A 24,101-nucleotide genomic window follows, 5' to 3' on the forward strand; every position below is an offset into this window, starting at 1 on the left:
CTGTAATTCTATCATATGTAAAACCACACACAGATAGTGCAATTCTATACATGTCTACTCAGAAGTGCCATTGACTTCAATGGGCTTACTCCCAGGTAAGTGGGTACAGGACTACAGCCTTAAATCACTTTTTTTTAAATCGCTATTGGAATGCACCACACCTAAGTTATTGGTTATGATGATAGTTTTGAGGGACCATCCCTAATAGCCAAAGAAAACAGTATTGCCCTTTCGAAAGGTTACTGGAATGAGTGTGATTCTGCACCCCGATCTGAAAATCTCACAATGACATCTTGTAACTACATCTTCGCACAGTGCATAGTTCAACTATGGAATTCGCTACCACAAGATGTAGCGATGGCCACCATGGATAGCTTTAAAAAGGGGGTTAGGCAAATTCTTGGAGAAGGCTATCAATGGCTACTAGTCCTGATGGCTATGTGCTACCTCCAGTACATAGCGGTATGCCTATGTACACCAGTTGCTGGGGTACATAGGTTATGTCTGGCAGCACTCACCAGAGATTGGGACATTTGCTAATATAGCAGATGTGTACAAACCCTTATGTTTTATACAAAATCCACAGTTTGGCAACCTTTATTAGGACCAATCAAAATGTAATTAAATATTGAGCAAGCATGGTGGGAGGCAGACTTTTTTACATTTTAAGCCGGGGTGGGCAAACTGTAGGCCTCCAGATGTTTTCACCTACAACTCCCATCAGCCTTAGCTAGTACAGCCAATGGTGCAGGATGACGGGGCTTGTGGGCCAAAACACTTGGATCGTCTCAAGTTGCCCACCCTTATTTTAAGACCATGCTGCAATGGAGAGAGGGGATAAAGGTAGACAGTTCCAAAACCTCAACTCTGAATGCTATAGTATATCTACATTTCCTCTGTTCACTGCCTTATTCTGTAGCTAGTGCCTTTCCAGAATAAAACCGTTCGCAAAACATATTCCCCCCCCCCCGCGTGCGTTGGTGGAGTCCAACGCACCCCCTCTTCCTCTAAGAATGGAAGGTTCCACCGGCTAATTCCTTCCCCTTTTTAGTTGAAAGAGGCGACGGACGGCTCTGAATCGCCACTATTTCAGACGTAATGCAGACTCTCGCTCCTCCCCCGCCTCTAGTTTTCGCCAGCTCAGTCGCGTTAGGCGCATGCGCAGCAAGCGGGGAGTCGCGTTGCTAGGGTGGGAGCGGCCCTTAGTTACCGCGCGTCGCTGCCGCTTTTCTGCAGTTGGAAGGATCGCGAAAAGATGGTGGCGACTCCTCAGGTAAATTAACTTCCCGTGTGAGCTGGTCCTCCTCCCTCCCGTCGAGACATTTATGGAGGGGAAGACCGAGTTAGCAGGTACGATACGGACTCGACTCCCCCTCGCTTTCCGTCTCCGTATAGCTCTGTCGATTTACGTCGCAGTAGAGCAGGGGCGGCTCCAAGTTTGACTGCCCTCAGTGGGACCCCTCACATGCCCTTGCCCCTAGTGGGCGAGGTCAGACCATACAGTAGCCGTACGGGTGGCACAGAGAGGAACGCTGTGCAGTTGCAATGAGGGAGGCGCCGTTGATGCCCACTCCCCGACGTTTGGGGAGCCATTAATGAGGGGTGGGCAACTTACGGCCCTCCCTAGTTGTTTTGGCCTACATCATCCCTCAACGATGGCTATGCTGGCTAGGGCTGATGGGAAGTATAGGCCAACACATCTGGAGGGGCACAAGTTGCCCATCCCTGGGACGTCTCCTTTGCAGCCATTTGGACACTTCTCTCAGCACCGAAGTTACAACGAAAAACATTCTTAAAAGGAGTCCATCCATTCACACTGATCTGGGCTGGTGCCTTTAAAATGTCCCGTACACCCCCCCCCCCCCATCGTGCTTTCTGCTGAAAGGAGTTCCCAGCGGTTGCTGCAAGCAAGGAAGCCCCTGGCGAATGTGGTAGCTCATGCCCTAGTAGAACTGCTAATGGTGTCCTGGTAAAGCTCTTGTGGTTTTAACAGTTGCAATTAAAGGCAGAAATTCAGCAGGTGAAGCAGTGCATTTCTGTTGAATTTCTTCCTTATGCTTCTCGTAATAACTTTATAGAGTTTTGTTTTTAACTAATCAGTGCTTGTTATCTAAAGCTGGAATATTTGAAATAAAGGGTTTCCCTTAAGTTGTGCAATAAGGGATGGGTTCTTTAAATGAGGGTGCTCCTTTCCAATCAATTGGTGCTATGACCTTTCGGTTTCCTGTATAGAAGTAGAGTTTTCTTCTCTCTGCCTGCCCCCATTAGGAAAAATCCTGTTGCTGTAGAGGTGTGTCTTGAGTGGAACCCCTAATATTAGGATCTTAGTTGTCCTAATTCCCAACATGCCCCAGATAATTCCATCTCAAACTGAAATCTGCACATTTTTTGAGTAAACATGCAGGGGCTCATGTTCTAAGCTTTGCATTGTTCTTTGAGCTAGTAATAAAGCTCACAAAGTGACAGAAGTTAAATGCCATTAATTACAGTGGGACTTCTAGATCATGCACTGGAAACAAATCCTGAAACTGCCTTCTAAATGCATAAGTGAGAGAACAAGAAGGCATCTGTGGTCATGTTGTGGAATATATCTTTGATTTATTATCATTGCTACATGTAGTACTAATTCCCCTCCAAAAAAATTTGTTTCAAAATTACAGTAAAACTAAACAAGATTGAGAGACCTTGGACCTAACCTCTCAATTTTATTGTTACAATCTATTTGCTAGATTGATCAATAAAATATTCTTAGAAATTTATGAACACCATAGCACTTGTTTATTTTCACTTTGTTTATGTGTTTGTGCTCTTCTGTCTTTGAGGTGACTATGGAGGGAGAGCTTCGGAATATAATCATCTTCAATGCTTCCAAAAAGGAGATTTTTAATATGAGCAATGGCTATAGGACTCTACAGAAAAAACTTCGTAGTAATTGGAAAATACAGAGGTAAGTGGAGTTCACAGTGTTTAATGCCTGTTCAGATATCTGTCATCTATCAGGATTTTATCACTGTTATGTGAGATGGGAAAGTGAGACATGGACATGAATGAGTCATCTTTTGAGGCCAATGTTTAAGGAAGTTTAAGGAAGGAATAAAAATGCTTGAGTATCCAGGGCAAGGTCTTCCTCTCAATAGTTATATTTCTGCTCACCAATATTATGTACAAAATTTGCATATTATTATACTAGTTGCAGATTTTAAATAGGCTTCTTATACTGGCTTAGTGTCATGGCAGAATGTGGGCTGTCTAATACTGCACTGAAGGCTCACCTCAGCCTCACTGGATGGGCCTAGGCATTGTTCTATCAGCCTCAGTCCTTCATCTGAATATGGGGATAATTGTACAAGTGAAGTGTTCAGATGAACATGTCTGTCCAGTTGACATAGTTCTTGATGGTTTGTAATGTAACTCACTTGAAACTTTTGATATTGGAATAAATTTTTTGTACACACTTCACATTTGAATATCAGCTTCACTCCGATGCACATGTTCAAAGTGGAGAAGAAATGCAAAATATATTGTAATTGAAATATTTGCTGTTGAAGCTTGTGATGTTAGATTGGAAGTTGATGTGCACGTTTAGGACACAATTCTGTGTTTTAAGTTTGGACCCCAGCTTAATACCTACAAGAGCCTTTCCCAACCTGGTGCCCTACAGATGTTTTGGACCAACTCTTATCAGCCCCAGCCAGCATGCCCAATGGTCAGGAATGCTGTGAGTTGTATTTCAAAACATTTGGACGGCACCGGGTTGGGGAAGGCTGCCCTTTGCCTGCTCTCAAAGTGAGGACAAAAATGCAAAATGATTGTAGTGCGACATCTGCCTTGAGGAATCCTGGTTTACTAAACCACAGTGCAGACATAGACTGTTCCCGCTGTGCTCCTCCTTCACATGTGAACAGGTAAATAAAACTGGCATGGGTATCTTAGCATTATATCTGAACCCGGGATTATGGTTTATTATACCCAAACAAGCCAGTACCATAAGCCAGCTGTAAACCAGGATTTGTTGTTGGTTTTTATGAATCCTTGCTTGTTTGGGCACAATAAAACATAATCCTAGGTTCTAATGTAACCTGTTTTGTTTATTTACTCATGCGAGCAGGAAGAGCAAAGCGGGAGCAAACAGGCTGCATGCACAAACATAGAGCTTGAACAAGTTGTGGTTTAATAAGACAGGGTTCCTGGCTCATCGTTATGTGTGAAATAAAGTTTCAAGTTTGAGCACCTTTCAGGTAAAACATACTGCCTTTGGTTACTTGCCTTTGTGATTGCAGGGTAACCTATATTTTTGTTAATTTGTCCATAGCTTAAAAGATGAAATCACCTCAGAGAAGCTGGCGGGAGTAAAACTGTGGATTACAGCAGGACCCAGAGAAAAGTTCACAGCTGCTGAAGTATGTAGTACTCAGAAACACATGAGTAATTGCTTAAAGGTCAACTTATCTTCCCTGTATAGTCTAGTGCAGAGCTTTCCAAACTGTGTGCCACGACACATTAGTGTGTCGGCGGCAGTGTGTAGGTGTATCGCACGAAATGCAGAAAATTGTGCGGAAGAGCACCGCGGAGCTCCCTTACTCACGTTTGCTTCCCTTGGCTCCTCCCCCGGAACTTCCTAAAGCAGCTAATGTGCCTTAGCTGCTTTAGGATCATGTGGCGTCTTGACGTAGGGCACACGTGATTGGTGGTGCTGGAGCAGCGGGGCGAAGAGAGGGGAGGAAGAGGCGCGAGGGGAGGGGAGGTGCCACCCTGGGAGCAGAGCTTGGCCGACGTGGTGCGAAGAATGGCAGTGGCCACCAGCCCCGCAAGATTTCGAGCGCGCCCTTCACGGACTTCTGCACCACGCTCCTGCGCAGCCAGGCCAGAGTAGCGCACAGGTGGAAACACCGCCTGGGACTGGGACTGCACCAAGTGGGCCGTCCGCCATCTTGGCCAGTCGGAACGGAGCTCAGTGGAGGCCAGAAGCCTCAGAATCAGCGTGCTCCCAATCACCTGGGCGAGCACAGCTGCAGGCTGTCACCCAGTCAACCCACCTGCTGCTGGCTGAAGGGAGGCCACCCTCCCAAACCCAATGTGGCAAACAGCAAGCCACCCACCACGTGGCACTTATAATTTGATTTCTTCCATTTATTTTTATTTTTACTCTGCTGTAATTGTGGATTAACCACCCACCGGCAGTGTACCACTGGAGAGTGCTGGAACTGGACTCTGGACATAGGCATTGTAAATATTTACAGCAATATGTATATATTTACATATATATTTACACCATTTTTGTTGGACTTTTGCTTCTCTACTTCATGTGTTTTTGCAGCTGAGCTCCTACCTGGGCCTATGTGTCCTAATATGTATTGTAAATACTTTAGTTAATTTTGTTTATTTTTCACATTTTCTTGTACATATTTACATACTGTTACTCATAAATGACAACAATGTATGTTGTTATCTTACAAATCATATATTTTTAAAAATATAAATGAAAGGTTTTCATGAGATATGTTCTATCCCCATACATTTCGTTATTACAATTTATGTATGTGTCTGCATCTCGTATAACGGGTTAATTTAACCTCCGGTTTGCTAGTAAAACTGAATTACCGTGTCACGAAATGATGCATGTCTAAAAAGTGTGTCACCAACATGAAAAGTTTGGAAAGCTGTGGTTTAGTGGTTTGATCCTGAGAACTTCTTTACAGAAGTAACTGCTCTTGAGATTCAGCAGTTCTCTCGTATGCCATCGTAGGAGACTTTTAGATTCATAGGAACAGAGAGTAGAGAGCACTGGTCATCCTGTTTTGTAGTATTAGAGGTAGATTGTTACCTTACAAATGCTTCAGAACCTCAGTGCTCTACCCTGTATATCAGAGCTGGGCAGAAAGTGGATTATAGTCTTCATGTGGACTGCCACCTAATTACTGATTGACCACTTGATGCCTGAATGGTCATTCATCTAATCCAGTAAGAGTACAGTCCTATGCATGTTTAGACAGAAAAATATCCAACTCTCAGCATTCCCCAGCCAGCCATGCTCTTTGGGGGATGCTGGGAGTTGTAGGACTTTTTTCTGTCTAAACATGCATAGGATTGTGCCCAAAGGCACTTCTTGACCCAGTTTGCACATAACAGCAGCAAATCATGGGTTTGCTGTGGTGCGTGCCAGGCACATTTCATGGCCATTTTGAATATTCAGTCCCCAGTTAGGGGTTGCTACATGATATCTCAACCTGAATGCTCTAGATTACTTATGAGTTAAACAACCCACAGTTAACCTACAATTAGTAGTTAGGTTAACTGTGGATTGTTCAACCCACTATTAACCTATAGTGTTTGGGTTCGGACATCACGTAGCAACCCCTTGATCAGGGGTTGAATATTCAAAAAGGCTGTGGAAGACGCCCAGCACCCACCACAGCATAACTTGGGTTAGTTAACCATCGATTTGCTATGGTTACATGCAAACAACCCCCTTATGTAGTTATAGAATAGAATAGTAGAGTTGGAAGGGGCCTACAAGGCCATCGAGTCCAACCCCCTGCTCAGTGCAGGAATCCAAGTCAGAGCATCCCCGACAGATGGCTGTCCAGCCTCGTCTTGAATGCCTCCAGTGTGGGAGAGCCCACCACCTCCCTAGGTAATTGGTTCCATTGTCGTATTGCTCTAACAGGATGCTTTTCCTGATGTTCAGCCGGAATCTGGCTTCCTGTAACTTGAGCCCATTCCTTGTCCTGCATTCTGGGATGAAATGAAATAGTTAAGCAGGAGTGCTTCCTCAGAATCACTTAACAGTTAAGGCATAGTTAATACTATTTAAGAAACCCTGAGTATGTACTAATACTTTATAAATTTAAAACACCCTGGATTTACAGGGATTAAGAAAAAGAGAAAAATAGAATGTGTAAGACTGAAGTCAACACACCTCTGATGTACACTGAACAGTAGATCATGTGTTAGCTTGTAAGTTCCTGATTACGCTCCTTAATCTATAACCATTTTTAGGATGAATCTGCCCTTTGTCTTGTAATAAAAATAATAAGGGCTTTCTTAAACAAAGAGGTGTTGGCATTTTACAAGTATGCACAAATCATACAATGTGACCACCTTAATTTTCAACTATTAAATTGGCTAAGAACAGCAAAATCTTTTGCAATGCAATCCTTAGGTGCAGAGGACTAGTTTTTTGTGTGTTTTTCTTCTCAGTTTGAAGTTCTGAAGAAGTATCTAGAAAGTGGTGGGGATATCTTGGTGATGCTGGGAGAAGGTGGTGAATCTCGATATGATACCAACATCAACTTCTTATTAGAAGAGTATGGAATCATGGTCAATAATGGTAATAATTGAACTAATAACGGACTTTCTTCTTTTGTCAGTCTTGAAAAAGTTACAGATTCTGTAATTCGAAATGACAAATCATTGGCTACTTTATATCAATCTGAGCATGTTTTGTTGTTCAGTATCCAGGATTGATAATGTTAGGGCCAAAGAAGATTAGAGACAGAGTTTGATTGTAGCTTTGCCATCTTCTCCCCTTTTCCATGCCTGCAGAATTTGATAATAGGCAAAGTGAATCCTACAATAAATTATACCTGTGGTATGTGATATTTGCTGTGGCTGCAATCCTTAACTCTGAGCATAGAGCAAGGTGTAGAGTGACTCTCTTTCGGGTTTCAACTAAACATCCACTCCATATTGCTTCTGCGCGCTACTGTTAGGTCAGTTGTATGGTAACTTTCCAGGCCTTCTACTTTAAACCAGGGGTTGACAACTTTGGTAGTTCCGGGGGCCATTTTCTGTTCCCCCTCACCCATGGACTACCACCCCCATGGGCATCAAAAATGGGGGAGGGGGAGTAATTTTTTTTTTTTTTAATGGCATCCGGAGCTGCTACAAAGCAGCTTGTTTGCAAGCTCATTTTGACCCTGTTGGTGTTGTGTAGCAGCTATGGTTGCCATTTTGTTTACAAAAAACACAACAAATTGGGGTAGGGGGGACTGCACTGGCCATATGTTGCCCACATCTGCTTTAAACTAACATATACTGCATGTTAGAATATCCAGCAGCCCACTCCTCCCTGAGTCCTTAGTGCATGGGCTACTCTGAGTACAAGCTAGAACAGAGCAGTACACAAGAGCTTGTGCAAGATGCATTAACGTGAGGTACAGAAGGACCTTGGTTCAAAGTGATAGCCTGCCAAGTTGCAGCACAATTGGTACAGCTAGAGTGAACTGAGCATGAAGGAACTGGGAGAGGAATGAAGGAAAGCCTTTGCATCTATATATTTCATTGTGACAATTCTGTTTGTCCCTTTGCTATGGTTGTAGACACAGGTCTTCTTATGGGTCTTTCTCAGGGAAAATAACTTCCCCTGATAAACCTAATCAGAATCATGAACTATACTCCATAACATATAATTTCCAACATTATGCTATATTGGAGAAAAACACACATTAATAGTCTTTTATTTCTCCAAGATTCTGTGGTGAGAAATGTGTATTATAAATACTTCCATCCTAAAGAAGCCTTGGTCTCCAATGGAGTTTTAAATCGGTAAGTCTAGTGGCAGAGGGTGGATGGGTGCAGGCAAATTTTATCTTAAATAGCTTTCTTATAGTTTGAGAATACAAATCTTAGTTGTTTTTGTGTTTTCACTAATAAGGGAAATCAGCAGAGCTGCAGGAAAAACAGTGTCTGGGATAATAGATGAAGACAACAGTGGAAATGATTCACAGTAAGTATCTTCTTACCAACCATGTTACAGATTCCTTTATTCTTTATTCTGACTTTCTTCCCAAGAAAACTTTTTGTTGGGAGGAAGTGTTGTTAACATTTCTAGAACATTCTACAGAATGTCTAAAATTCTGTATTTCTCTTCTTAAAATGCTGTTTAAAGGGTTAATCATAATACAAAATCCAGAAAATTGAATTATTTTGCATAATGTTATGGAATTTTTGATTAGTGCAATATTTATTTAGAGACATTTTTGGTGTATGCTTTAGACATATTACCACAGAAAGGAAGAGAAACAGGATTTGAATACATCCTAAAGTATGATCCTATGGATTACTAGCTTTGATCCAAAGATTTCTTTCTGCTAGTGGACAGCCTCTTCTACTTAAAGAATGGCTGTTCCCAACCTAGTAGAAAAGCTCTGTGAAACAAAAGCAACCCCCAAATCCAGATGAGAGCTTATGAAAATGGAAGACCTTGCCGAAGACAAGTTCTCTCTCAATACCTTTTTATGTCCCAGAGTTTATATGCTTCAGCCTGTATCTTCCTTATTCACCATGTTTCTCAAACTGAAACTCCCACTACATTGAGGCACTGCACTGTAAGGAGAGTTCATGGAACAGTACTAATACATTGTTCTCCTTCCACTCATGGTTCTTTGGAACCAAGCCATTGTTATTATTTCTAGAATACTACAAAGACTTGATCCTTTACATTAAACACATGCACGCGTGCACACAGCATACCGGGGGAGCAGAATTGCCTGAAAAGGTATGGACTGGGAGAAGAGCAGGTATACTATTGTTATGGTAAGACTGTATTTGAAAGTATGTGTAATTCAGTGAAATACAGAAAATGCTTCTGATGTTCTCTGTCTTTTCATAGGGCTCTTACTTTTGTTTATCCATTTGGTGCTACACTAAATGTGATGAAACCAGCAGTGGCTGTTCTGTCCACGGGATCTGTCTGTTTTCCTCTTAATAGACCTATCTTGGCTTTTTATCATTATAAGGTACATTATTGCATGAACTATCAAATACTTTATAAACATTGCATTACATAACTTCTGTGCATCTTTGGTAGGAAAGCATCCAGATTAACTACTTTTTGCTAAAGTAAAAGCTCCACACTTTAAAACAAAATGCTCTACAGTGAATTACATTTTAACATACGTTTTAGTGTGTTTTACCCATGTGGATAAAATTCAGTTATTACTTTTTTAAAATTAAAAAATCTAGTTGTCTTTAAATTGATGTTTTTAATTTAAATTATTTTTTTAAAGGATCAGTAAAGTACTATTTTTCCCTCTAATTTTAACAAATAACATAGGTACAATTAGATCTCACAGTAAACATGCTAAAACCTTTACTTACAATCTCATAAAAATGAAGTTGCCTACTAATGAAACGTGGACATTCATTTCAGTTTTTCATCTCATGAAAATGGCTCTGTCCAGGCTAACTACACCTCTTGCTTCTTGAAAATTCTGAGCTTTCAGTTTCTCTGAAGAAAGGTACATCTGCAAAGACACAGGCTAAATAGGATTGTTGTTCTATTATTTATGCGGTGGTGGAGATGGGCCATGGAAGGAAGAGGTGTTAAGACAGAAAGATAAAAAGGCAAAGTAGATCAAAATTGATGCTTTAAAAAATCCCAAACATTGGATTTTTAAAAATTAATTGGATTTTTTCAGCCCAGTAGATATTAAGCCTTGCTTTGACCTATCAGTCATGGGCGTTTTGTTTTTGTTTGCTACTTTGTTTTTGTGTGGGAAAAGCTGGGTCAAGACAGTGAAGCACAGTGGAGCAACACTGGAAAGAAATGGAGAATGCAAAGTTGCCCAGTGTGTATGCCTGCATTCTCATACTAAGGCTGCAACATTATACCCAACTATCTGGGAGTAAGCCCCATTGAACTCAATGGAACATTTATATGGAGACATGTATAGGATTGTGCTGTTAGCTTCAAACTGTCATGGGTGCTGGTCATGAGAAAGACCACATATGGGAATATTTTAAAGACATTCCCTCTATAGGTAAAAAGGAAAACATGCAGAATATATACAGTGAGATCAAGACACGCAAACCCTGCTTGTAAGAAAGAAAGTGTAAATAATACTCCATTTAGGGAGTAATCCTATGGCTGCTAGTCAGCGGCTACATGGCCATAGGATATGTCGGTTTCCAGGAACTGACCTCAGAGCCTGCGCCCCGAGGTCAGTTCCCAGAGAACCAACCTTCTCCCCACCCCCCCGCGCTACCTTGCAGGTAGCTCAGAATGGCCCCACGCTCTGGGCTCAGAAGAGGAGCACGGAGTGGCTCAAACAGGGCGTTGCGGGGCGGGGAAGGCGGATCCCCTCCACGCTTCTCCTGCTGTGCATTGGATAGGCGGTTGCCTCTGAGTTCGGAGGCAGCCGCCTGTCCCCATAGGATTGCACCTTTAGTTGTGAATTAACATCACTTAGTGATCAAATCTGCACCATTGTTCAGGAAATATATGAAAAAAAAATCAGTGGGAAGCTTGATTTAAATCAACAATTTTTTCTTGCTGATATAAATCATGATTTAAATAAAGGTCATTTAACTCACTCCACCCTAGTTTTACTATCTCTGATTATTGTACAGTAAAGGTGATGTTGGTTAGATTTAATGTAGATTTGTACTAGCCCATTGCAAAGGATTTAAAACAAGATCTTGACAACTATACATACAGATTAACCTCAGCTGCTGCACCCAAATGGATGCATGGTGTTCTGGACACTGCCTTTTGTTGGACAAAATTAATTCTAGTGTCTCATATTTCCTACAGTAGCATAAGAAAACACTTTCAGAGAATCAAGTGACTTGTGCATGTATTGAAGGCTTTCTGTGTATGCAGTAGACTCTCCAGATTTTCCTTTCTGACTGCAGGTCCTTGTGCTGTTCTGGAAGCTTCTCCAGAGGGTTCCCTCATCTTTGTGGAACAGTTTCCAGGGGACATCAGGGGGCTTCAGAAAGGGGCTGCGGTTTCAGAAACCCCAGAGCAGAGTTAGATGCTCTACCCACTGCTCATTGGAACTTAGCTGTTATTTCCATCATACTCCTCAACTCTTATTTTTCCTACCTACCTTGTTTGGATAAATTGAATTAATGAGTAACAGTGGGGAGAATCAATCTTCAACTAGACATCTCTTTTTCCTCTCATCTAGCTGGAGGAAATTCTAGATAAAATGTTGTAAGAGAAAGTGAAGAAAATGGTAGAGTGTCTGTCAGGAGAGAGAAAAAGATTAAAAGGAAAATCTATAATCTGTTTGAGGCAAATGAGGAGGCAGCAGAAAGAATGGCAATTGACCACCGGTACTCCTATTAAGTAAATCGGAAAAATAAGAACTGAGGAACCAAAATAACTTACTGTAGTATATAGACAGACTGTTGCCTTTCCTGGGAGCCACCCATCAGTCTTAGTATTACAGACATTCTATTGAAGGTCAGAAAGATCGTCTTTAATTAGGCCATCTAGACTGGGAACCTGTTTGAAGATGTTTAGGGATTTTTGCACCAGAAACTTGTATTGTAAATTTCAAAGTTTGTAAAAATTCTAAATTTCAAACTTAACTCGTCTGCTGTTCCACTCTTCTCTTTTCTGTGATTATTCAGTTAGTTAAGAGAACAGTAGAACACTGTATTTTAATTTAGTCTGCTAAATACACTAGCTTACATGTGCTGACAGCTGTCTTTATGACCAGCTAACAGTACGCTTCTGTACATGTCTCCTCAGAAGTAAGTCCCATTGAGTTCAATGGGGCTTACTCCCAGGTAAGTGGGTATAGGTCTGCAGCCTAAGGACACAACCCTTTGCATGTTTAGACAGAAAAAAGTCCTACAATTCCCAGCATGGGCTGGAGGGATGCTGGGAATTGTAGGACATTTTTCTGTCTAAACATGCATAGGATTGTGCCTTAAGTGCCTTCTTCTGTTTATTATGATGCTGGGTTGCCCTCTGAATCCACTATCCATGCTGCTTGAATCCTTTACTGGCACAAGAAAAAGTGAACAGAAAAGTAGTAGTGTAAACTTTGAATAACCACTCTTGTTAGACAAAAAATAATATTTTGGGGAGGAGACACTGAGTGCAAGCGTTCAGATCTCTAGCTAGACCAACAGGTATCTCTGTGGTGTCACTAATGTAATGCAGAGTTTCAAGGTAGTGTAATACAAAAAGATAAAAGAATGCATGAAATCATATTAATTAATGCCTGATAATATATTTTAGATCTTCCCACAGATATTTATGATCCATAAAATATGCTCTATCTGTTTCTTCTTTGATAGAATCAAGGTGGCAAGTTAGCTGTACTAGGATCTTGTCATATGTTCAGCGACCAATATATGGAAAAAGAAGAAAACAGCAAGATCATGGTGAGCCTTTGTTATATTTCATTGTTAATTTTTTAAATACTGTATGTTCTCAAATGATCAGTTGATCAGTTTCCTTGAAGCTCAACAGAGTAAGTTTACTCTTAATGCAAGCAACAAGTTTTTGCTGTTTTATTCCTTCCTTCAGGCCATATGGGAGAAGGTATGCAGAATGCATGTAACCCGTAGATTGGTCCTTAGATAACTCTAGGTATAAATATTAACTTGTTCAGCAGCAAGCTCAGTGTTAGGTTCAAAAATAATGCAGGCAGTGGCGAAGAATTGTTTATCTGTGCAAGAACAAAGAGGTGATATTGTCTGAAAAACACAGCCTTTTGACCTCAGATTTTACAACCAATATTTTATATACTTAAAACATTTATACCACACCTTTCCACAAAAAGTAGTTTAAAACAATAAAAGATCAGTAACAAACACAATAGTTAATCTGAAGACAACAAATCAGTACAGTATTCAGACAATATGGAAAAATCTTCTAATGCAATATAGATCTGTATACCAGGTTATATATATTTTATATTGAAACTCCTGTGCCTGCATTCAATATAATCAATACGCTTTCAGAATTCAGCCATCGTAATAAACTATAGTTTCAACTTGGCTTGTTTCAAACAAACCATAGGCAATGACCTGGTTTGCATATCATGTTAAGCCATGGTGGGTTGTGAGCCTTGTTTGTGTCAGCATGGCTTATCATGATGTCTGAACCTTGTGCGGGTGATTTAGTGCAGTTTATTAACCTACCACAAGCCACCCTGAGAACCCATGGCTTGTTGTTGGGTTGTTGAGGGTGTCTTGTTCTCAAGGTGGCTTATTGTAATGTGCGAACCTGGCAGCATGGCTTGTTAGAGTGCAAAAAGCCTGGTCACTCCTTGTGATCTCACTAGTGCCGCATCTCTCCTACCTCAGTAGTGATGTCCACCCTTCCACTGATACCGACAATGTCACTTGGGAATGTCTGTAACGTGTTCGCAACCTTTTTTGAAAATTATTTTTTGGTGCTTCGGAAGTAGGCAGATTTGTTTGTAAATTTTCTTATTTGTGGGGAGGTACTTCTCCATTGTGCCAATGGGTTCATAACTTTTTTAAAAAAAATCCTGGTCCTTTCCTGTCAAAAGGAAGCACTGAATTGGAGTACGTAATTTACAAGGAAATTGTCAAGGTGACTGTATTACTGCAGGCTGTACATAGAGAGGCAAATCTGTGCACTTGTGATGTACTGGGGGGGATTACAACCCCATTTGTGCACTTGAGAAGCACCCCAAGATTTAAAAAATGAAAGGTTGCAAATGAAAAAGGGTCACAATCGGGGGTGGGGGTGGGGATAGGGGAACCAGTAAACACAAATGTCAGTTTCCTCCTCCACTTAGGTACTTTGCTTGACCCTGAGCTCCGAAAGCTGAGGCTGAACAGGATAGAACTATTGGAGCAGGTGAGTATAAATACTGCAGGAGTATGGGTCATTTTACTGTGAAAATTGCTTTGTATTTTATTCTTGTGAGTGCCAGAAAAATTAAATTAAAAAATGAACCCATTTTTACAGTAAGTACACCCATACTCCCACAGTAATTACACCTGCCCACCCAAATAGCTCCATCTCATTCAGCCGCTGCTTTTGTAGTTTGGGGTCTTAAGGAAGCGTTGAAGTGGGGGAAGAACCTGACATGTGTCAGTTGAAGGCATGATACAGTGAGAGGATGAAATTGACAAGTGGGATTTCACCATATACAGAGGGCATATTGATCTGTACTGCTGAAGAAAGTAAATAGTGGACAGGTGAATGTATGCAATTATGCATTTGTGAACAACAGGGAAACCCCCCCCCCCCCCACACACACACACCCATTTATATACTTCAGAAGCACTGAAAATAACTTTAAATAAAGGTCACAAATGGAAAAATTGTGCAGAGAAGGGGTAGTGATCAGTGGCGGGCAGAAGCCGGAAACGTTCCCCTCCATGGGGACGACAGTATGAGAGGAGTTGTGCTGCGAAGGCCCATGGGATACATGCCAGGAGCGGGCAGAAGGACTAAAGGTAAAACAAGCAATGGCAGGCTGCAGAGCACCCAATCTTCTGTCAGGAGTAATGTGGTATAGCAAGTGAACAACCAACCCACCATGGTTTATATTCAGGATGGGTTATCATGACATGCGAACTGGCCCAATGTTAAGCACAGTTTGTTAGTCCAGATGACACAGCAAACTGACTGTAAATGTTCCAAACTCCTTCTCCCAGCCAAGTGGGAAGAGGGAGTGCATGACTTGGAAGCTTGCATAAGCTTATTCATGTCATGCTAAAAATGACATTTGAATGTGGTCATAATCTCTCTAGTAATAATTTACTGTAAATATTGTTTGCTGCTTCCAGCCTATTCATATATATCTTTTTCCCCACTGTTTGATCAAGGGGCTTTCAGTGTTCTCATGCAGCATTAATATTAATTATTTACACAATTTCACAAACATAACAGGGCTGTGTGGTTTCTTAGGATGTACTTTTCCAGTGGCTTACAACAAATGACATCCATTTAAACCAGATTGATGCAGAAGATCCAGAGGTAAGAAAAACTATTCAGTAATTAACTTTGGTCTCATCTGTCATAAAACATAGTTGCCAAGATTATTGTTGCTAAGCTTAAAGCTTTTTGTAATTTATTTCTTAAGCTTTTTTGTCTCTAGCACGGGGGAAGCTTTGGTAAGCTTAAAGAAAACGGTTGAGCTGTAATTTTGATACTTGCTCTAATGGAGTTTGTTCACTTCTGTAATTCTGTCAACTTTCTTATAACCTGAAATTTTAAAATACTTTGTAATTTGTAGTAATGTTATGAAGAACATTGAATGGAACTAGAAAGTAAAGCTATATTTGTTGCCTCTGGGTCCACCAGCTTATGGATTTTATAATGAATGCTAAAAACAGTATCACAATATGTGTGTATTTGGAAACATAGTGAATATATGTTTATTTTGGCCAAACATATTTTACTGTTCAAAAAATCTTGTAAAATCTATTTCCTCTATCAAGAGATATATGTAAGTGTTTACAACCATGCTGATGGGATGACAATTGAAGAACTAGATTAAAATCCATATTGTTACATTTCAATGTATTGTTTGTTTGATAAGTGCTTTAAAATATATTTATTTTATTATGCAGTTGTTTATTTCACTCGGAAGTGTCCAGTTTTAGTGCCAGCTGTCTCTTTGCTCACAGTGACTCCCATGGTTTTTCAGATATCTGATTATACAATGCTTCCAGATATAGCCACCCTGTCGGAGCGACTGCGAGTTTGCCTGCAGGAAGGAGATGAGAACCCACGGGACTTCACAACACTTTTTGACATGTCCATTTACCAACTGGATACTACAGCGCTTCCCAAAATCATCAAGTCAGTATCTGTGACTTCCTGTATGTTCTCAAAACAGTATCTTTCCTTTTTACAAATTTAATAAAATAACAAATGATTGTCATTAATCCACTAGATTTTAGGCAGTGAACATTTGCCATAAGATGCTTGAATTTCACTACCTATAGAAAAGTGGGAAAATGTTGCATCTTCACATGTGCACATTTATAATCCTATCTACGATTTGGCATAGCTAGTGTCTATCTTGGTTTGCTGGTAACGTTAATAGTACGTGCAAAAGTGTCGAACCTACCTTCAGCCAATCCTGCAACTTGTACACATTGTTGTATGTTAAGATACTGTGCTAATTTTGGCCCCAGATCTAGAGAGCCTTGTTGCACAAGCTCATTGACTTACATGCATGAAACATGGCTTGTTAAACTTTTTAAGCACTTCCCTGTTTGGTGTGAAGAGCCATCCAAGACTGGTTTTAGTCTCCCCTATATCTTATTTTCTTGAAGCTATTGTTCTATTTCATTTTAGCTGTTAGCAGTAAAAACTTATGATGAAAATTGAGAATTACAGTTGAAATACCAGACAAACTGAAGCAACAGTAGTTGACTTCTGCCTCTGCTTTCTGTAACATTTTTCAGTGTTTACTTCAAATGGTTTTTCTCTGAGGCAGTCCAAAAAGGGTGACAAAGAATGTTAGGCCATGGCCCAGACATGTTTCTCCCTTTTCATTGCCTTCCACAGAAGACTATGCTCCCAGGTATAGTCACAGAGAGAGGGAGATCCTGTGTCTGGTTTTTCTGGGAACTGGGCCCCTCTTTCCCTCAGTGCAGCAAATTCTTCCCATCTTTCTCTTTTGTTACCTCCTTATATCCAGCTTGGCTTTTTAGACTAAGTTCTACTTGGTGACTGATAAGCCAGTTGCTGGCTGACAGATCTGGTCCAAGGGCCACCAGTTGTTGATTGTGGGCTTAATCTGTTAAACCTTTCTGTTGTTTCCTATTGGTCAATAACCTTCACTAGTCAAGTAAGTTCTGTAAATGTTCATAGGTCTGTGTCTGAATTTAAGTATTTTAAGAAGCTTAAAGTCATAGGTATCAAAATAATAACCTTCCATAGGGTAAACTGGATGACTGACAATGTGGTCCTAAGCACGTTTACTTAGAAGTTAGTGCCACTGCGTTCAATGGGGTTTGCGTCCTACTAAATGTGTTTAGGATTGCAGCCTTAGTATCTGTTTCCATAGGATATCAACTAGACAAATTTATGTAATTGTTAACAAGATATTGGATTACTGCAATATGCTTTTTGTGCGGTTGCCCTTAAGGTTGGTCCGGAAGCAGCAGTTGGTGCAGAATGCCGCCACCAGGTTGGAAGTGGGCGCAGCTTATCATCAGCATATTACACCTATGCTGAAAGAACTGCACTGGCTACTTGTATGCTACTGGATCAGGTTTAAGGTGTTGATATTTGTTTAGAACGGCCTAAACAACTCAGGACCAGGATGCTGAAGAGATCGCCTGACTGCTACTTGCCTGTTCAGTTGCTGTACTTATCAGGAGTTACCCTCCTGGTGATGCCTATGATGTCAGAGGTTCAGTCCATGCTAGCTCAGAATAAGGCCTTTAGTATCACACTACCCATTCTCTGGAACTCCCTTACAGTACAAATTAGACAGGCACTGACAGTCCTGGTTTTTGGCATCTACTGGAAGCTTTCTTGTTCCAACCAGCTTTACTAGAGCAGTGATCTTGTCTTTTTCCTTGCTGTCATGCTATTGTCTCTTCTAAGTTGTATACAGTATTTTATTATGGTTTTATACTGTATTGTCTGTATAGTGCTTAGAATTTTTTTTAATGTAAGCAATTCATAAATATTGGTAAATAAGATACTGTTGTGTGAAGTGCCTATAGGTGTGAACAAGAACACTGTCTAACCTTTCCCCCCTCCCTTTACATTGCAGGTCTTATGAGCAACTGAATGTGAAATACGAACCACTTCAGCTTATTCAGCCTCAGTTTGAAACTCCACTCCCTGCACTCCAGCCAGCAGTGAGTAATAGTGTCATTTATTGTTACAACACAAGGAAAACAATGTTCTTCTTCGAGGTATTTACATTTCAGACATACGGGCAGAAAGAAATACGATGGCAGGCATATGCGAGTAAAGTGAAGACGTGGTTGTTGAGTGATTTCAAAGACAGGGTAGGCAACACAACATCAGGTTTATAGGGTAGCCCAGGAGGATCAAGCAGGCTGTCTGGGCAGGGGGGCTAAAACGTAAGGTTTTAGGCAAAGGGTAGTGGAAGATGAGAGCAGAGATGTAGGATGAAGCAGACTGACAAAGGGCCTTGTAGTGACAATAAGCTTGTTTTTCAAGGGAAGTCAGTGAAAATGAGGAAAGGCTATCGTTCCTCAAAGTTAGAAATATTTGACAAGGACAGCCTAACTTATTTAGAGAGCAATCCTATGCTCCATGGGAGAGGGTCACAGGGACCATAAGATGGCTTGTAAAACACCTCCGAGGTTGGAGACAATGTTCTGACCTCGGAATGAGGTGTCGGAGATCTGACCCCAGACTCCTCCCCTTTGCAGCCGTGCACGGAGAGAACTGCTCTGGCTGCCTCTCCAAGGTCGGGAATTTTGGAGAGGGGGAAAAGGGGATGTTTTGGTGGACAGTTTGGGGTAGAGACTGGAGAGGCCAGGATACAAGTTATCCCAAGCCTCTTATAGCCTTCTTCCCTCCCCCTTCGAAGCACCCTAGGAAGCACCCTGAAAAGCCCATCTAGTGAAATCTGCAGGGTGGGAGGGCAGGGACATGAAGATCACCTCCACTGCTCCTTGTGCCCTGCATTGGATGACTGGATGCCTCTGTGTTTTCAGGGACTTCCGATCACCTAGAGCGCAGTCGATAGGATTGTGCCTTTAAGATGTCAGGTCCTCACAACTAATCTTATTTCTTTATGTTCAGGTTTATCCCCTGAATATACTCTAAGCCTGCTGTTCTCTGAAATCCTTGTGTTAGGCAACAAAAAGTCTGCTCCTTACTTTCTTCTCATCTTATGCTTAGTTTTCCTAAAATTGAAACTAGAAAAGTAAATTTCTGCATGTTTATGAATAAGTTATAAATAGAATAGCTAATTGTTTAGAGCCTGTACCAATGTTCTTTTTCTTTGAACAAGTAAGGACAGGACTGGGCATGATAGTTCCACCTTTCTCTTACTAGGTTTTTCCACCGGCCTTCAGAGAGCTGCCTCCTCCCAGCCTGGACCTGTTTGATTTGGATGAAACTTTCTCTTCTGAGAAGGCTCGTCTTGCCCAAATAACAAACAAATGTGAGCAGTGCAAACATTTCAACTTGGGTTTGCTAAGCTAAGACTGATTTGTAGCTGGGAACTTTCAAGGTGATATAACAGGGAAAGAAAAAATGCAGTTTTTAGAACACTTTGAACAATTTACACTGTTGTGCAGCTAAAGTTCCCCACACTGAGCTATGATTTCAAACTAAGGTTGCTGAAAATCACGGTCCATAGCTTTCCACTCTGCTCTCCAGGTGTGTCAACCGATAAGCACTGTAGGTTGACTTTTCCTCTTCTAAGAGAACAATCCTATGGCCTCTAGACAGAGTCTTGGGGAGCCATAGAATACTTCGGATTCCCGGATCTGACAGTGCTCTGACCTTGGACCCAGGAGTCTGAGCTCCCCTCTCCTCGCAACCGGCACAGAGAGAATTGCACTGGCTGCCTCTACGAGCTCGCAAATGCAAGCTTGGAGAGGAGTGAAAGGGGGCAGTTCTGAGGGTGGGGGAGGAGACTGGGGCAGCTGACTTACACAGAATCCTCCAGTTGCCCCAGCCTCTTTCTGTCCTGCTCTGCAGAGCCCCAGTTACACAGGCAAAATCACCCATCTAGTGAAAATGCAGGATGGGAGAAGCGGGGAGGCAACAACTGCCTTCATGCTCCTCCCGCCCTGCATAGGATGCCCATCAGCCTCCTACTTTGGAGGCTGAGGGAGAACCTGATAGGATTACGCCCTAAGGCTGTATCCAAATAGCAGCTATCCCCTTGGCTGGGTTGATGGCAGAAGCAATATTTGAACTGAGTACTTGTGGTTTACAGCTCAGTCTCAGCCACTGCACTACAGGAGCTCTATCAGCATGGATAGTGGGATGGGCCCCACCTGTTTTATGAATATCAGATGTGCAGAATCTGACACTAAAGAAAACCCAGTTTATTTTGAAAGTGTTCCAATTGAGAGTAGAAAGCATGATCAGGAGCATGATATCTAGACGACATATTGAAGAGAAATGTAAAATCTTGGTAGATATTAGCAGTGGTACTTGTCAGTTCCATCATTTCACCGAAATATATCCTCCTATTGGCCACTGGTGCCAAGAAGCCACATCATTGAAAGGTCAGTGCACCTTTAAAAATTTCTAGCAAAGGGATCTGCTATTAATTCATTTAATTTCCTGACCATATGCCAGGAATGTTAAATCTCAGTAGTGTTACTACTAATTCCTCAATAGATAAATCTTTTAAAATCTTTTTTCTTTACTTCTGCATGACTAATTATACATACAGCATGACTTTCACAAATAAATAGTCTTAAGGTGCAATCCTATGCATGTTTAGGCAGGAAAAAAGCCCTACAACTCCCAGCATTGCTGGCTAGGGAATGCTGGGAGTTGTAGGAATTCTTTCTGTCTAAACATGCATAGGATTGCTTCCTTATTTCTTTTAAAATTAGATTTGCCAATTCTTGGTCACAGTATAACATTTGATTTTAAAAAATTGATCTTATTAATCTTTAGCAAGAAGAAAGCAGTTTTAGTCTTAATTTTTTATGCTAGATGCTTTACCTATGGATACTTAGAAACTTAAAACAATATTTGCATCTGTATGTAGTCATTTTTGTCTTTTTGTTAGGTACTGAAGATGATCTGGAATTCTATGTCAGAAAATGTGGTGATATCCTGGGGGTAACTAACAAACTGCCAAAGGAGCAGCAAGATGCCAAACATATCCTGGAGCACATTTTTTTTCAAGTAGTGGAGTTCAAGAAGCTAAATCAGGTAAACTATTAGATGTTTTCCTTGCAGCCATGTCTGATGATTCATGGGAAGATATATAAGCTAGGTTTCTAGGAAAGGAGACTCCTTTCTGATCTCAGTGAGCTATCATGGAGGCACCACGTTGCATTTAATCATTAAATAGGGCTTAAGACTTAACTAATTTGCTTTGTGAACTGCCCAGAGAGCTTCGGCTATTGGGCGGTACAGAAATGAAATAAATAAATAAAATTTAGAATTGACTACTCTGCTCTAACTGCTATTTTTTTAAAAAAAACAAAAAACACCAAAACAAACTCCTTCAAGCTTTTGTTTTGCAGTTTTGCAGTTCTCCTTAAACAAAGCAATATTAAATACCTTTCTTGTGCCTGCATGTAGGCCCAGTGCAGATATGAGTCTGTGTACCACCTCCTTCCTATTCTCATATATCTTACTCCTCTCCCCAACCACAGAACTTTAAAGCAGTGTTATATCTCCGCCAGTGTTAATGCTAATTATAGTTAGGTGAAATCAGAGTTTGCAGTCCCATTTCTAGCTGTGATTGCAGACTGGCCAGCATGAACATTGGTGCAGACATTCCTGCAGAATGATTAGCCCTGAAAAGGGGGAGGGGAATTTGCATGATAGAAGCAGGGAAGAAAATGTAGGCGTTAATCCTAGTCTAACCATGGTTAGGAGTTTGGGAATATTATATCTATCCCGGGTCATACAGTTAGTTCAGGAGCTGAAGACCTTAACTTGTTTGGACCTCTGCTTCTCATCACTAAGAGTTATGCGAGAAACAAGTGGAGGTACATTTATCCATCTTCTATCTCTGTTACTTCAACCATTCATGAATATCAGTGCACTTGCAGAAGAAATTAGGCACTTTTCCTGAAGTCTCTCAAGTGAAACTAATGTGGCTTTGTACATATGAAACTAGCCATCTGTAGACTATCATCTATTCCAACTTTTATGTGATATCCCTTGGAATATAATGCAAATAACTGGTGCCATTCCAAGTTTTCTCCCTGCTAAGGGCTCCATTTCAGGGTTTCTTTGAGTGACTATTATTACCTCATTAAAATGTAGGTAACCCTCCTACAGTATCCCTCAAGATGATTGTGCATATATAGTACAGACTGTTTCCAGTCCTTCAAAGTATGCATTGCCCTTGGATCCTTCAAAGAATATGCTATTGCACCTTCTCTCAGAGAAAATTACTCAGATGCTATGATTGAACAAGAGCCCCTTTTCCTTTTGGTAATCTTAAGTAACCCTTTGAGGTTAGGGAAGGAAATGTCCAGAGTTTTAGAGAGACAAGAAATAGAAAACTTAAAAGGAAAAAAAATGCAATAGAGAAGCAAATGGTAGAGACAAAACCATGTTTAGGTGGTGAATGGAGTGAGTTGAGCTATTGGTATAGCAGCACTAAAAGCTCTTGTTCATAAAGCACATTGAAGTTCAGGTTCTGTAATTATAGTAACACCAAATGCTGAAATGCAGAATACAAAAATCATTTTAAAAAAGCAGGGGGGCTTTATAATCTGAAAATGCAGAAACGGAAAGTGGCTTTTAGGGTGATGTGTGTTATGAGAAATACTTTTTTTCTCTTAAAGGAACATGATATTGATACAAGTGAAGCTGGATTCCAGGGTGGCTTCTGAACACTTACATTTTCCCTCCATAGAGAATATGACTCTTCTTTGGAGAAGGAGGAGGAAGCGATAATAGCACCGCTTCTTTTTTGTTTGTTCAATAAACTGGTGACTTCCTGCCATTTTTCTGTGCCCTATGATATCTTGTAAATATGTAGATAGTCTGAAACTTCAGTGCCAAATGAGGGATTGCCTTAAAGGCAGGAATAATTTTGATATATTTTTGTGTATGAAGCATTCCATGTTTAAAAAAAAAATAAAGATAGCATTTTGTACATCTTGGACGTACTTGCTTCTGGCTGGGTGTTTGTTATTTTGTAACGCTTGTGAGTGTGATTGAATATAATAAAAATAGAAAAGAGGCAGATAGTCATGCTTTTACTTTCCAGTTTGTTACAAATAGCACATCTATAAGTGTGGGAATTGTCATAAGCCTGCTCACTCAAGGAAATTTGAGCACCCTCTTTTTATAGAAGATCTTGCATATTATGACTAAAATTGCCTTGTTTAGTCTTTGCCGGAGCTACTCTACTGCCATCAATCCCTGTAGATTGTTTCCACTATTAGTCTTAAGTCCCACTCAGTTAAGTGGATCTACTCTAAGTAGGACTAACATTGGATACAACCCTGTCATGTCCTCCAAGGCAGAGACTGTCTTTGGAGTGAATGCTTAGGAGTCTGTACTCTAAGGGCAAGTCTGTGATTCCCCCTCTTTTCAGATCAATAAAGTTACTTAGTTGTCTAAGCACCTAGGTGTATTATTGAGCTTGCAGAACTACACCACTTTAGAGCACTTATCAGTAATATAGACAAAAGTATCAAATACAGGCAATGTTAGAAACGCAAAGATATACATCCTAACTGCTGTACTCTAACAATACTTTAGTGGAAGC

General features: G+C 40.9%; 1 protein-coding gene across 3 annotated transcripts; it reads left to right on the forward strand.

The window, feature by feature from the left end:
- Window positions 1-1,232: 1,232 nt before the first annotated feature.
- Window positions 1,233-23,955, forward strand: IFT52 (intraflagellar transport 52). Of its 3 annotated transcripts, none has more exons than XM_084853923.1 (14): window positions 1,233-1,350; window positions 2,823-2,947; window positions 4,313-4,400; window positions 7,201-7,330; window positions 8,472-8,547; window positions 8,657-8,728; window positions 9,614-9,740; window positions 13,039-13,125; window positions 15,635-15,703; window positions 16,377-16,531; window positions 18,465-18,552; window positions 19,727-19,835; window positions 21,429-21,574; window positions 23,170-23,955. In XM_084853923.1, the coding sequence occupies exons 2-14, from the start codon at window positions 2,829-2,831 to the stop codon at window positions 23,215-23,217; spliced, it is 1,314 nt and encodes a 437-aa protein (XP_084710049.1). In that variant the 5' UTR covers window positions 1,233-1,350; window positions 2,823-2,828; the 3' UTR covers window positions 23,218-23,955. The 3 variants fall into 3 exon arrangements, with proteins under 3 accessions (XP_084710049.1, XP_084710048.1, XP_084710047.1); XM_084853922.1 differs by having other exon boundaries at window positions 1,233-1,273; XM_084853921.1 differs by lacking the exon at window positions 1,233-1,350 and having other exon boundaries at window positions 2,781-2,947.
- Window positions 23,956-24,101: the final 146 nt, after the last annotated feature.

The sequence above is a fragment of the Heloderma suspectum genome, chromosome 4 (genome assembly GCF_057233095.1).
Source record: "Heloderma suspectum isolate Gila_16-S chromosome 4, 16-S_ref, whole genome shotgun sequence".
Taxonomy (NCBI): domain Eukaryota; kingdom Metazoa; phylum Chordata; class Lepidosauria; order Squamata; family Helodermatidae; genus Heloderma; species Heloderma suspectum.

Excerpts from the sequence above, each read along its gene's own strand:
- IFT52 (XM_084853921.1), top strand. The coding sequence starts at position 2,796 with ATGTGTTTGTGCTCTTCTGTCTTTGAGGTGACTATGGAGGGAGAGCTT. Across the intron at positions 2,948-4,312 it reads AGTAATTGGAAAATACAGAG|CTTAAAAGATGAAATCACCT; the intron begins GTAAGTGGAGTT and ends ATTTGTCCATAG. Across the intron at positions 16,532-18,464 it reads GCGCTTCCCAAAATCATCAA|GTCTTATGAGCAACTGAATG; the intron begins GTCAGTATCTGT and ends TTTACATTGCAG.